We start from the raw sequence: 13,202 nt of genomic DNA, 5'->3' as shown, positions 1-13,202 counted from the left end.
GGGCAGCCGCTGCCCATGTTTGCAGCGTGGGGAGGGATTAGGGCTTCTCGAGCTGGGGTGGGGGCTTTCCTTCTCCTTTCGTTTGGTTGGGTTCCCCTTCCCTTCAGTTCTCCTCCTTCTTTAATAGCATTCACGCGTTGAAGAGATGAGTACAATCTAGACAAACCGCTTACTTCTGTCAAAAGCTTCGGACAGCTTAAAAAGGCAAATAAGAAAGAAAGAAAGAAAAAGGAAAAAAAAAACAGTTTCTTAGGAAACGCAAATAATTTATTATCCAGATCTTTGGATGAGTCCTTTTTAAAAAAAAACAAACAGAAAAAAAGAAAGATTTATAAATCTTTTTTGTGTGAGAGCAAGAGCATTGTTATGGTCAGAGTGGCAGAGAGAGAGATTTAAATGAACACTCTTTTTAGTGGACATGTGTGATCAAGTCAAGAAAAACTTGTTTACAAGTCCTGGGACCCCCGGGGAAGTCCATAGGGATAAGTGCCTCTAGGCCCCTGTGGTTCAGGAAGGGCAAGCTAAGACCGTCTCCATGATTTTCGTTGCAAAGGCCCCTTTCTGGTGCTTGCAGAGCGCCCCACAAGCAACCACGCTGCAGAAGAATAGCTCTCTTTCCAGAAACGAGGCWGGAGGGATGTTGCCATGCGTTTTTTATGGTTTTCTTTAAGGACCAACATGACTTGCCACCACCATTCCCAGCACTGTGCCAGATGCTTTCCCAGTCCTCCTCCTCCTCCTCCATTGCTAGTTTTTGCCTTTGCCCAGCCCAGGTCCCTGAAGCAGAAAGGAGAAGGTGGCTCTGCTGCCGTTGGCTGCTCCCCACGAACCTGCGATACGATTGCTCTCGGTCCAAAATGAGCAGTGGAAAAGTTAGGCTGAATATTGGGGGCGAGTGTATTCGCAATGCCTGAGGGTAGCCAAGGCCTTTTGGGGACCTGGCTCAGGACCAGCCTAGATGGAGTAATTCTGGAGATGAGGAGATGAGACTTGCGCTGGATTAAACCAGTCTGTGGTTGAGGTTGGGGCATGAAGGGGATTCCTTCAACACTGCAGTGAATGAAGTGAAAACGTGGAAAATTGCAGTTCAGGGAGTGAAGGGGAGTCACTCTGGCATCCGGAGTGCTTCCGGATCTGTATTTTTAATGGGGATACTTTTGTGACCTAGTGTGGGGGGAGCCTTTCAGAATGGATACGCCTTCATGTAGATAACTTAAACACAAACCAAAGAATTCAGTCCTACACTCCTATACTGATGCACAGGCCAAAGTTTTCAAAAAAAGCAGGAGTTTGCAGTTCGCACCCCAAGCCGTGGTTTTGGGGGTCCGTAAGTGAGCAGGTTTGGGGCCATGCTGGCAGCATGGCCCTGGAGAAGAGCCGCGTCATGGAGCAAGGACCGGGCATGCAGCGGTGTGTTTGCAAAGCCGCATCCTCCTTGCGCTCACCCCCAGTTTTTGAGTCAGTATTTCAGTGGGCGGTGAGGATTCAAACCGGGAGCTCTCGTTGTCTGTGGACCGTTTCGAATTAGCCGGGCTGGCTATCAGCGTAGGTATTGGGAAGAGGAATCCCGCAGCTGGCTTCTGTGGATGACCTTATTGGGGCTCTTCTGGTTCTGTGATCGCTTGAGGAAAGGAAACCTGGTAGATTAACGTTCTGTGTGCCGCAGAAATCGAGGTCATTATGTCTCAGCGCCTGGTCCATTAAAATGATGGATTTGTCCCGTACAGCGTGACATTTTAAACAGTCCATTTCTCAGTGGGGTTGAAAGAAATGCCAATTGTGTCATTAGTTTGCTTTTTTTGTTGGGTTTTCTCTTTGTCCTGGGCTGAGCTCTACCTCTGGTACCTGTTGGTAAGGAAGGATCTCCAAGTCGCAAGCTGGGCTAATCGTTTTAGCACACGAGACAGCATCGTAAGCAGTGATAGGGTTTCCCTCTTCTCCCTGCAGTTCCTTTTTTCTCCCTTTTTTCTGTAATTGACCTTTATAGCRGCGGAAATTTGGGTGATGAATGGAAAGCAATCAAGGGGTAGTCAGTAAGAAGGTTCAGCACAAAGATACAGTGTCTCAATGAAGGGTAAACACGTAGATTACTTGCAAACAGGAATATTTATTCACTGATTGTTATATCTTAGAAATTTGTATTTAAGGGGGAAAAAAAAAAAGGGAAAGGGGCTGCAAAGCTCAGGATTTGACTAGATAGCACAGCAAGACTGTGGATTCTCCATCAATGGAAGTATTAAAAGCAAGTTTTGACCAAGGTCTGTCAGCAGTGTCGTGGAGCAGGTCCTGCTTGGGGATGCGGCGCTTGGTGCTGCATCAGATGCTGAAGCCCTGGGTCATACCCGCGAGATCTCCATAGCCAGCCGTGTAGCATGTTTGAGAAAGGTGCCAGCATCTTTCCCGGGGCAGCCTCAGGGAAAGCGAGAGCAAACTCAGGGAGCTGGCACGTGGCGCRAGAGAGCATCGGCTTTGGAGGACGGTTAAGGTGAAGTATTCAGGGGACCGGTAGAGAAGATTGCCCATTCAAGCAGTGTTCGTTCCCCTCCAGTGGTTGCTAAGAACGTGTGGATGCCTTTAGAGATGGCACGGTCTGGGCGCAGAGCAGGTGGTCCCACTCCTGGCGCTTCAATTGCAAAGGGTGTCCATAGAAGGTGACCTCAAYGGAGAAGAAGCTGATAGAAGCAAATCAGTTGTGCTTTGTGTTGGTGTGCGTGTGCGTGTTTTCAGTATTGCAGGTGTCACACTCACTTTTACCAGGTTGTCTTTGGCAACGTGAGAGGGTCTGCGCCAATTCGGCTCCCCCCTTGCTGAGTTCACAACGGTGGACGTTCCCAAGCGTTGCTTTGTGCCTGGTTTGCTCCCTTCTCCCATGATTTACTAGGCAAGAACATAGTTAGGAGTCCGAACGTCTCCCGAGCGCAGAGATGGTTGCAGGCTCTACCAAAGTGTGCTTGGTGCCCACCTGTGGTGTTTCTTGTTGGCAAACCCTGAAATCAGTGTGTGAAGGACTCAGATTTGATTAATCTTGGCAACTCTGTGTACAGTGATTTGACACGTAGTATCACTCTCTTGTGTTTCGGGTTCTCCGGGTCCATTTCCGGTTGGGTTTCTAAGGCACGTGGGAGGAAGGGGACTTTTTTTGTGTTTATGTGTTGCTCAAACTTTTTAAAGTCTGGAATTCCCATGCAGATTTGGCCAAATACTTAGACCTTTGGTAATGCAAATGCCCATCGCATTTTAAACCACAGATGGATCAAATCCTCAGATGTATTTCTGGGCAGCTTTAAAACAAATCAAGCCGAAATGGAACTCCTTAAAGCATGGGGGATTCGGCAAGTTTGACAAATACAGCCTTTCTCCACCAAATACCTTTCACCACAGTGAGAAGCTCCTCTAGTGTTTCCCTATTTTGTTTTATGAATTTGTTTTTCACTTTGCTGTTTTGTCTAGGCTGGAAGCCTGAGGTGGGAAGACTTCTGCTGGGTGAATTCCTCTGTAACGCAGGAAGGGTTTTGCCTATCTTTTCGGTTGCATTTGAGCATCTTGATTTCTGAAACCCTGTCTCTGATCTGAGGGAAGTAAATTTGGGAAGTCAGGAAGGATGGAGCTACCTAACCGGCTTCTGGCGTGCTAGGGGGCTGCAGCAAGTGATGCGCGTGGGCTTGCTCCCGGAGTGCYGGGGTGCTTGCCGGGAGGGGAAACGCTCTGCTCTGGGCTGTGTCTGAATCTCTCTCGCTCTCATTCTCGCCGTGTCTGCTTCACGGGCCCCCGTGGTGGTGTGCCCGTCTGTCTGTCTGTCYGTCCGTCCCCCTCGGACCGCCGCGGGTCCCACCGCTGCGCACGCTTGTCGTCATCATCCCCTTCCCCTCGGCGCGCGGGACCCGAAGGTCCGCGGAGGCGCCGATACGTGCGTGTGTGTTGTTCTCCGTGTCTCTCGGATCAGGGAAACGGCGGTGGGAGCCGGGAAGGGCGCCACGGCACCGGCCTCTCCTGCTGCCCCCAGGCGCGTGCGTGTTCATCCCCCTCGGACCCGGCGCTCAGATCCCGGCCGGGATGCTCAGGAGCCGYGCGCGCCTCCCGCGGCTGCCCGTGTGCATGTCTCCGGGTCTCGGGAAGGGGCCGCGGAGGTGGCAAGGAGCTTTGCGATGCAGAGCGGGCGTCTCGCCGTCTCCGGGAAGGCAAAGCCGCCGTCGGTGTCTCRCTGACAGTGTCCGTCCTCTTGCTCTGCAGTCTGTTTCCATATTTATATGTCCGGGGGATGGGCCTGGGGGCATCCTCTAAAAACGCATCTGTTTATTCTGTAAACTAAAGAACTGTAAATAAAGTTTAGCATTCCTATTGTAACAAATTAATTTTTATGCAATAAATTATATTTCCTAGTCTAATAAAAAAAAAAACAAAATCTGCCCTCTCCTATTGTGTTAATCACTTTGCCAGTTCCTGCTGGGTTTAGCTCCAGAYGAAATTTCTTACAGTCTTTTTGGTCTCATCTTGCTGCTTGGCCTTCGCTCCCTGCGTTGCTGCTGCCTGTTGCCTGCCTGTTGCTGGTGGAGACTCGTCCTTCCAGGACTCCTCCTGTCTGACACCTTTGGGGCTGTTTGGAGAAGACTTGAGCCATGTCCTAGCTGTGCTGGGAAGGAACATCCACATGGCTGTCTACCAGGAGCTGGAGATCCTGCTGCTCTAATACTGCACCTGCAGTCCTCATTCACCATGGCCAACCTTTCCAGCAGCCTCTTTTGCCCACACACCGGTGAGTTGGCTTCTCTCATCTCAGCTCTGGAGGTCTCTCACCATAATCCTGACCACCGTGGACATCTTTGCAGTTCTTCCTGCATTTTCCACATCTCAGAGGTGGTGTCTAGCTGGGCTCCTTTCCACGGTGATATCCCTGCTTCTTCTTGAGGCCTCGAACTGAGCAAGCAGGTTGAATTTAGGTACCACTCTGCCATTGCCTGTCATCTCCTCTCATCTCATCCCCAGGCAAAAGGATTTTGTGGAGACAGGGAGTATTGCCTAGAGCCAGCAGGTAAGGCCTTGTATTTGTTCCCAGACRGAGCAATTCTCCAGAGCTTTTTCATAAAGCTCGCTGTTCCCTCTGTTGGCATTCAGCCTTTCCACTTTCCTTGTGCTGAGGTACGTGTGCAACTTGTGTGCCCACAGGGAGCCCTAGGGCTTCTCCGCTGTTGTGGCCTCTTAGGCGCTGGCCCCTCATCTCCTCTTGCGGAGAGTTTGCAGGCAGGGCAGGAGGCGGCTGCTGCCTGATGTGGCATCTGCCGTCCYTGTGCTTTTCTGCACGTGGATGTAGGCACTGGGGTCTGGAGCCCGACTCCGTGTGCTGCCTCTGTCCTTCGACGCTGCCGTTGTGCTCCAGGCTGCCAGGGGCTCCTGGGCGAATGCTCCCAGCGTCCGTCGGGCTGGAGACCGAGCGTGCCCTTGCTCCAGGGCTYTTCCTCTAGAGCAGCCCTCAGCCCGGAGGAACCACGTTAACCACCGAGGTAGGTGGCACCTCGACAGCCAGGCGCTGCTGCGCGCGGTGCGACTGCGGCCCTGGGGCTGGTGGGACTTTTGCCCAGGTTCAGCTCCGGCGGCGGCGGCAGCAGCCAGGGCATCTCTAGCGGGAGCCCCTYGGCCCTGCGGTCGGACCAGGTGCCCCGGGCACAGGCAGCCCCCGCAGCGGCAGCGGGAGAAGGTCGCTTGCGCCAGCGCTGTCGGGGTCCCTGATGGAGGGAAGCTACGGAGATCGAGTTACGGCTTGGTTTGGCTTAGCGCGGGCGCCCTGCTCCCTTCCCTGTCCTCCTCCGCACGGATTTCTTTCCCAGGAAACGCCCCGAGCAGCGTGGGGCAGAGGGAGGGGGGCTCTGCCCTTGGGCTGTCCGATGAGTATTTCAAACTGCAAAGCCCGGCTTGCAGAGCTGTTCAGAGCAAGGAAGTGCATCTGTTTCCAACATCTGCTCCCGCTTTGCTTCGTTTACTTCTTTTGCAGCCCTGGTCATGAATTCTGCTTTGCTGCAGGCTGGGGCCCAGGCCTCCCCATTCCCTTCATCCTGCTCCTCCTCCAAATCCCACTTTTTTCCCTCTGGAAGTGATGATCTTTTTTTTTCTTTTTTTTTCACATTAATTCTTCTAACCTTAGCCTCCCAGGTTGCTTTCATTTGGTTCCTTTTGCACTGCTCTGGCTTTCCATGTGCTAATAGCCCAAATCTGTGGCTAGCTTTGACCTGCTGGTGACTGATTTCATCTGATGTTATGCCATTGAAAGACTTTGCTCTTTCCTTCCCCTTAAAATTATGCTGGCCCAAATCTGCTGTGCAGTCAATATATTGAATTCAATCCCCATGACAGTTGAAAGTGGAAAAGAAACCACAGAAAAGAACCCACGCTTGGAACATGTGAATATGTCCCCAAACGTGGCGTGACCCGGCGTGTAAATCTGCAATGCGGGATGTCTCTCAAGCATGAGTAATGTTTCCTTGAGGGACTCTGGCAGCTCTGGTTAACTGCAGACTTGTGTTGTTTATCCTGGTTGGTTGTCACAGTCTCTTGTTTTGATGCGATCCGAGGCTTTTCCTGAACAGTGGATTTTTTGACATGATAGACCACAGCAGGTCAGAAATACCAGGCAAATCCCTCTGAGCCGATGGGTTACCGACTCGGATAGGCTGTGCAATCTCCTCAGGTGCTTTTCCAATCTGGTATGTCAATGCGGATGAAAATCCCGAGAAGAAACCTCTGGAGAGAAACCTCTGTTCTCCTCTAAAGCCTTTCCATTTCAGCACATACCCCGTGGGTGGTGTGGCTTGGTCACGTGCTGCTTTTTGTTTGCTCGTGAAGGAAGAAAAAAAATGAGAGCGTGCACGGGTCTTGGGTTATTCTTCCATCTGGGTGGCCAAGCCCATGTGATTTGTTGTTCTCAGGCCTCAGAAGAGGGTGGGACAGATGTGTGGTGCTCAGCTCTAGGTCCCAGCTGGCTGCTGGCTGCCATATCTGCATGCAGTGGGGCTGTCAGGAGCGGAGGTACATGGGCCGGTGTGCTGGGTGTTTGTCCCACAGCCCTGTGYATGGGTTTCTGCAAAAAAGAGAGACCAGATTGTCTCCGGTCCTTCTGCAAAAAATAGAGGCCGGACCGTCTCCAGTTCTGCTGAGCTGATGCATCCCMAGCGCAGGGCCCTGCTGGATCTTGGCCAAACAACTGCGGACAGAGACATCAGATCTGCAGAATGGCACGCYGCAGCAGGACATACTTGGATGTAGAGACATAAAGTCTCAATGGAAAGAGGAAAGGTCCCTGGGCTATAAGGACTAGCCAGACCTGGCTTARTATAACAGTTCCTTGGGGGTTGTTCACACACAAACCTAACACGTTTTGGAAGAAGAATCTCACAACACACATGATAGASATGAGGAAGGATAAAGGCAAATGGCTGGAAACAGAAACCAGGAGCTGTACCCCCACCTAATTCCAAGCACAAGTGCAAACACCTGTACTGGTGCAGTGTCTCCTAGGCCCTGCCCTGCTGCTTGCAGTGGGATTAAGAAAAGCTGTGTCCTATCAATCTGTAATTTTTCCATGGGGTTGTCCAAGCAGCAGGGAGCCCAGTCCATCTTTGGGAAAATCAGGCAAGAAAAGGCAAAAAGGAAAGGAAGGATGGGGGAGAGGAAGAGGGCTTGATACTTTGCGTAATAATTTCGTTGCCTCCAGGGTGACTGTTAAAAGGTAAAGTCTCTGATTTCCTACGAGTTACAGCGAAGTTCAGCTTAATGGGGCGTTCCAGGAAGTGGAGTGAGTAACGGGGGGGGGGGGTTAATCCGCCCCCCTCTGGGGAGTGGGCCACCGCTTCACCCCGAGGCTGCCCTCGGCTCCCAGCGCTCGGATGCTCGGGAGGGGAGGCTGCGTTGGCGCTCCGGGGCCTGCAGCCCACGGCAAGCCGCGCCGCAAGGCACGCTAGGTTTGCTYCTGCTATTTCCGCGTTAGCAACGCGGGGCACGATTAAACTATTTATTTTTTATTTTTTAAATAAAAAAGCCGCTCCGGTTTTAGGTGGCGGGCCCCGCAGCCGCGAGCAGTCGTGCCTGTGCTCGCTCGCAGCGCGTCTGCAAGAGGTCAGAGCGACGGAGAGCCGATCCGCCAGGTAAAGCCTGCCGCCGGCGCGGCYCGGCCCGGCCCGGGACCCCCTTGCTGCGCAGGGCCGGGGTTAGCTTCGGGGTGACTTTTCCCCCCTTCCTCCTCCTCCTGGGGGAAGTAGCGGGATGCTGCAGCGAGAGCTCCGGGCGGGTTGCGGGAGCCAGACAAACCGCAGGGAGCGCGGGGAGCCCCCTCCCCCCGACGGGGCGGAGCGGACGGCGCGGCGCGCAGGGCCCGTGCGGCGCCCAGTAAGCGCCGGGGGAGGCGGGATGCATTAAATCGCGTTTCCCTGCGAAATCCCTGCTTTCCGGCCGGCCCCCTCCCTCCCTTCCTCCCTTCTGCCCCCGCCCCGCCGCTGTCCGCCCCTTCCTGCGAGGCCGTCGGGGCCTTACGAGCCGCTCTGCGGGCGCGGCGGCGTTAGGTGAGTCCGCGGGTGGCTTTGCAAAGCCCCACGGGGCTACGCTAGTTCGGGAGCCGCTTTGCAACGCCCGACGGTAAAAATAGCGAGTTGGCCCGGGGTTTGGCAGGACCCGAGGCTCCCTGCTTTTGCAAGAGGCAAAGCGAGCRCGGAGCCCGGGAGCTCGAGGCAGGCCGAGCGGCCGGGTTAATCGTTAGGTGCGCTGGAAGGGGACCAGGYGTCCGGGGCAGATGGGGCGGTCCGGGCGTCGAGGGGCTGGGACGTGGCCCGCGGAAGGCGCCGCTTTCGTGTCGGGTCAGCGCCCTTCTCGCCCAGCCCTGGGATAATCCAGCTGGCTCGCGGGCACCTTGCAACCGTTTCCGACCCTCACCTCGTAACAGCTCCTTCTGCTTTCGCCCTGGCAGCGGCTGCTGAGTTGGAAGGCGGGGGACACGGCTGCCTGCCGCCCGCGAGCTCCATGTACCAGCCGGCCGCCAGCTCCCTCCTGGAAGAGGAGCCCCTGATCGAGGAGCCGTCGCTAAACACGTACCGCCGGCAAAAGCCGAACGACCGCTTAAATGGGGCCTACACTATATTTTTCCTCCTGGGCATCGGTTCGCTGCTGCCCTGGAATTTTTTCATCACGGCGAAGCAATACTGGATGTATAAACTGCAGAACTGCTCCGGCCAGCCCGGCGCGACGGGACAGGGAGCCTCRGACCTCCGAGTGAGTGTGCTGCTGCCGTAATCCACGTCGTCTGGCGGGACCGGCYTGTGTTTTAATTGCAATGCCTGTGAAAGGAGTAGGCTAGCTGACGTGGTAAGGTATAGATATAAGGTGCACAGGAGAACAGGAGGCAATGAAAGAACGACTCATTTCTCTGCTTCTGCCCAAAATGCTGTTTTTTTCCCCCAAGGACTAGCCTGTTCTAAGGGAAAAGCTGGCCAAGGAGCCTGCTTGAGTGGAGAATATTACAGGGAAAACTCAAACAGCATCCAAGAAGGGGAAAGTGTGGAGCCTCCCGGGAGGTCTTGCTCCTCAGAGGTCTGAAACAAGTAAAACTACGAGTGAACCTGAGCTATGAGAAGAGGTGGAGTGGAGCAGCGGGGTCAGTCCTCCAAAATGAGTGTGAACTCATTTGTTCGTGCTGGCTCGCTTCTAATTAAAACGGTGTCAGGAAGTCAGCAGCACTTACAACTTTAAGGTGGGAAAAGCCATGTGTTTTTTAAAAAAAAATAAAAGGTGGCTTAACCTCTCCCATAAGGAAACCTGCCTTTTTTTAGGATGATTTCTACTGCGTGAGGTAAAACGTCTCTTTGTTAGGCTTTTTGTACTCGGAGAGCCCTCAAGCCCTGCTARGCCCTGCGCGTCCCTCAGCTAAACTCGGCCACGGCTAACGTACGGGCTGGGGCTTCAGCCGGGCGATAGGTAGCTCTGAGCTTCTGGCCGTACTTGGGAGAGCTGTTTTATTGTCAGCGTAGCTATATTAGCGTGTTTTACCACGCGCAGGGGAGAGAACTGAGCAGCATCTATCCGCCTCGCTGCGGGCGAGGAGAGGCGTCAAGCACCCTTTGAGCATCTTCTTCCTCGCATCCGAGGATGAAGCGTGTCCTTTGGAGGCAAAAGGAGTCAGGGCAGGGGGATTTTGCAAGGCTGCCGGTGGCAGGGTGTAGCCTGCCCCGGAGCACGTGACTGGCAATAGCCTCGACCCGCTAGGATGCTTTACGGCTTTTCCTTCGAGATTTGGCAGCTGTGACAGGAGCATCTACCACGGTGATAAACGTCTGGCTCGTGGCATATGGGCCGAGGAGGTTGTCGCTCCTCGAGCGAAGGCCCAACCTTGGGGAAGCGGCTCGCTAGGGAAGGGGAACGCAAGTTGCTGGAGGGGGGGGAGAGGAAGGTATGCTCCTGTTTTCTTCTGAAAAAGCCCTCTTTTGGGTCTGTCTTGTCTTTGCAAGGGGTTGTCGCTTTGGGGCTGCAGGCTCCTTTGGTGCACGGAAAAGCCCGTGTTCCTGCAAGCATTCATGATAAGATCATTTCTTTTCCTGCTCTTTCCCAAAGCTGGTGACTGGGGGGAGAAGTATCCCTGAGCCAAAACTGCCTGGAAGCGGGTCGGGGAGCCCTCTGGGCTTGCGTCCCTGCAATGATTTGTAGCCGTTAGGGTCTCGGTGCTTCCCTTCAAGCAGAAGCACGTTGCCTGCCCGTCTCCTAGCCGTGGCGGGTTAGCTGCCTCCCGTCCCGGACGGGCCCAAAGCGCAAACTGAACCAACGGGTTTCCGAACCCTGTCCCGGGACGGTCACGCTAACCGCTGAGACGGAGCAGCCCGCAGGTGCGAGCTGTTAAAGAAGCGAAGCTGGAAACCGGAGGCCAGCTGCTGGAGGGAAGCACGCCGCGCCGTTTAGAAGAACCGGGAGCAGCGGGGAGAGCTGCGGTGGGGCAGAGCGTGACGTGAGCCTGACGCTGGGCTGAATCACCCCGGCTGATCCCCTGGCGGCTGTTGTTGTGCTTTGTAACCTCTTGCTCACACTTAAAAAAGCAACAACAAAAAAAAAACCTGTGACAGGTTGAAAGCTCAACGCGGAACCAAAGCAAATTCAAAACTGAGATGCCTATTAATCAAGATACGCTTGGGGCTCGTTGCGCTGACGAGTTTTGGTGCTCGAGTTGTTCGACGTCCTCTTTGGGCTGGGGCCGCCCGGCGCGTTCAGCGCGGGAGCCCTCGTGCAGCTGGGACCCTGCGGCTGCGCTTGCCGGGGGGCCTGGCGCCTCGCCGCCGCCGTTCCTGCCTCGGCTTTGGGCTGCCGCGGGACGGTTTCCCCGCGCTTCCCTGACAAAGCAGTGGCATTTCTTCGTGGCCGGGAAACGTGTCGGTGGCGCGAGGCCGCGTCCTGCTCTGGAGCCTCCCTCTCCTCCTCCCCTTGCCCAGCTGGTTCGAGTGGTTTGGGCGCTTTTTTTTTTTAATGCAATCGCAGAGCCAGGTGTAAGGCTGGCCTTTTCTCTAGTGCTGCGCTCACAGCTGTCATAACTTGAACAGGCCTCAAGCCTGCTGCTTTTTTGGGAGGGGGGGAGGACAGCGCTGCTGCGAAGCTGCTCGCGCCGGGATGGCGGAGTCGCTGCAGGCGCCACGTGCGGGCGCAGAGCGAGCTGCTGGGGGGCCGAGCGGCGGGGCTGCGACACGGGCCGCCCCCGCGCGCGCACGAGGAGCAGGCTGCAGGTCGGCAGAGGATCCTGCCGCCCTCTCCTGACTCGATACGTGTTTTGCTTCCCGGCCTTCCTTTCGCCGAGTTTGTTTACTTCCTTGATGATAAGCCAGTATGTGAACTTATGGTGCATGCTGCTGGGTATGTTATTTTTTTTTCTTTAGTCAGCTCAGTGCAGAAGCACCTGGGTCCTTCATGTTCTTGTAAAAGCCCATTAAAATACCTTCTTTTTTTTTTTCTTCCTCTTTTTTTTAAGTGGGAAAAGAAAAGTCACTTTTGGAGGCTTTGCTGTCCCAGTGTTGTAACACCGCGCTGCGGTGCGGTGGTAGTCGAGTCTGATGAAGCCACAGCCCTGTGGCCAAAGCACCTTGGCCACAGCAGAGACTCTTCCAAACTGGGCTTAAAACCCGCGGGTATTTAATGGGGTTAAAGCCCGCAACGTCTCGCCGCTTCTGCGGCGGCCGTTCTGCGCTCCTGGTGGGCCCGGCCTCCGAGACGTGTGATGAGTTTGTGCAGCCTCCTGCTGGCCCGCGGTGCTTGACGTTGCAGGGTTACAAGCAGGAGTAGATCCGTTAGTGTCGGCTCGCTCACTCCTGGGATTTCGTAGGCTCCTTCCCAAAGCCCGCTGGCTCAGTCCGAGGTGGCTGCCGTGCTTCCCGGAGCGCGGCACGGGAGTCTGCCGAAACGCCGGAGGAGGGTTTGGCGAGGATGCTTGCAACACCTCTCYGCAGTTTGGGGGGGTTGAGTTATAGGAGTCGTGTCCTGCTAAAACGGTGCTAGTCTTTGGCTGTTGGCAGCCGCGAAGCCGAGGGGATGGGCTGGGGCAGGCGCCTTTGCGACTTAGGGCTCTCTTCAGCCTGGGCCCTTTCGGAGCTGCTCCCGGTGCCGCCGGTTTTTGGGCCGGGGCGAGCGTCACCTGCAAGCTCGTCAGGAGCGGAGCTCAGCTCTTGGAAGATGCTCTCGCACCCGGCAGGCTCCTCTTGGCTCGCCGCTGCTAATTTCATGCCCCGCGATCCAGGTAACGCTCTAGTGCCTCGAGCCGCCGCCGTGGGCCCAAATTGCTTTTTTTTTTTATTATTTTTTTATTTTTTAGCCTGGCGGGAGCTGAAGGATGCTGGTGGCAGGAGAGGGGCGGAAGGTGGGTTTGGGCAGGGAGAAGAGTCGCTGTTTGGGATGGGTTGAGGTCTATCGAGTAGAAACGAAGAGAAGAAATTGGTACGGAGCCTGATGTTTTTCTTTGGCTAAGGCAGGGGTTAAATCTGCCATCCAGGTTCTGCTTCTGCACTGGAAAGGTTTTAGCGGTGCACCCCCAAAAAGCAGCCCAAAACATTGCGCTAACACTTTCTGGATGGGATACAGTTCTGTTTGAAGCAGCATGCTTATGTTATTATGCTTTTTTCAGAAATTGAAGAATCCAGTTCATAGTCTTGTTTGGTATTTATGTTCTCCTGGCCTTTTCTTTTTTTTTTTTTTTTTTT

At 54.6% G+C, this 13,202-nt stretch overlaps 1 protein-coding gene across 1 annotated transcript in view; it reads left to right on the top strand.

Moving 5' to 3' along the window:
* The first annotated feature begins 7,855 nt into the window (after positions 1–7,855).
* Positions 7,856–13,202, top strand: part of SLC29A3 (solute carrier family 29 member 3) — a 13,589-nt gene continuing 8,242 nt past the window's right edge. The window contains exons 1-2 of the mRNA XM_026071043.1: positions 7,856–8,132; positions 8,948–9,249. Coding sequence (XP_025926828.1) covers positions 9,001–9,249 — 249 coding nt within the window. The 5' untranslated portion in view covers positions 7,856–8,132; positions 8,948–9,000. The remainder of the gene's footprint in view (positions 8,133–8,947; positions 9,250–13,202) is intronic.

The sequence above is a fragment of the Apteryx rowi genome, unplaced genomic scaffold, assembly GCF_003343035.1.
Source record: "Apteryx rowi isolate R43461 unplaced genomic scaffold, aptRow1 scaffold_320, whole genome shotgun sequence".
Taxonomy (NCBI): Eukaryota; Metazoa; Chordata; class Aves; order Apterygiformes; family Apterygidae; genus Apteryx; species Apteryx rowi.
Note: the sequence above shows the minus strand (reverse complement) of the source record. Positions and strands in the feature narration are given on the sequence as shown.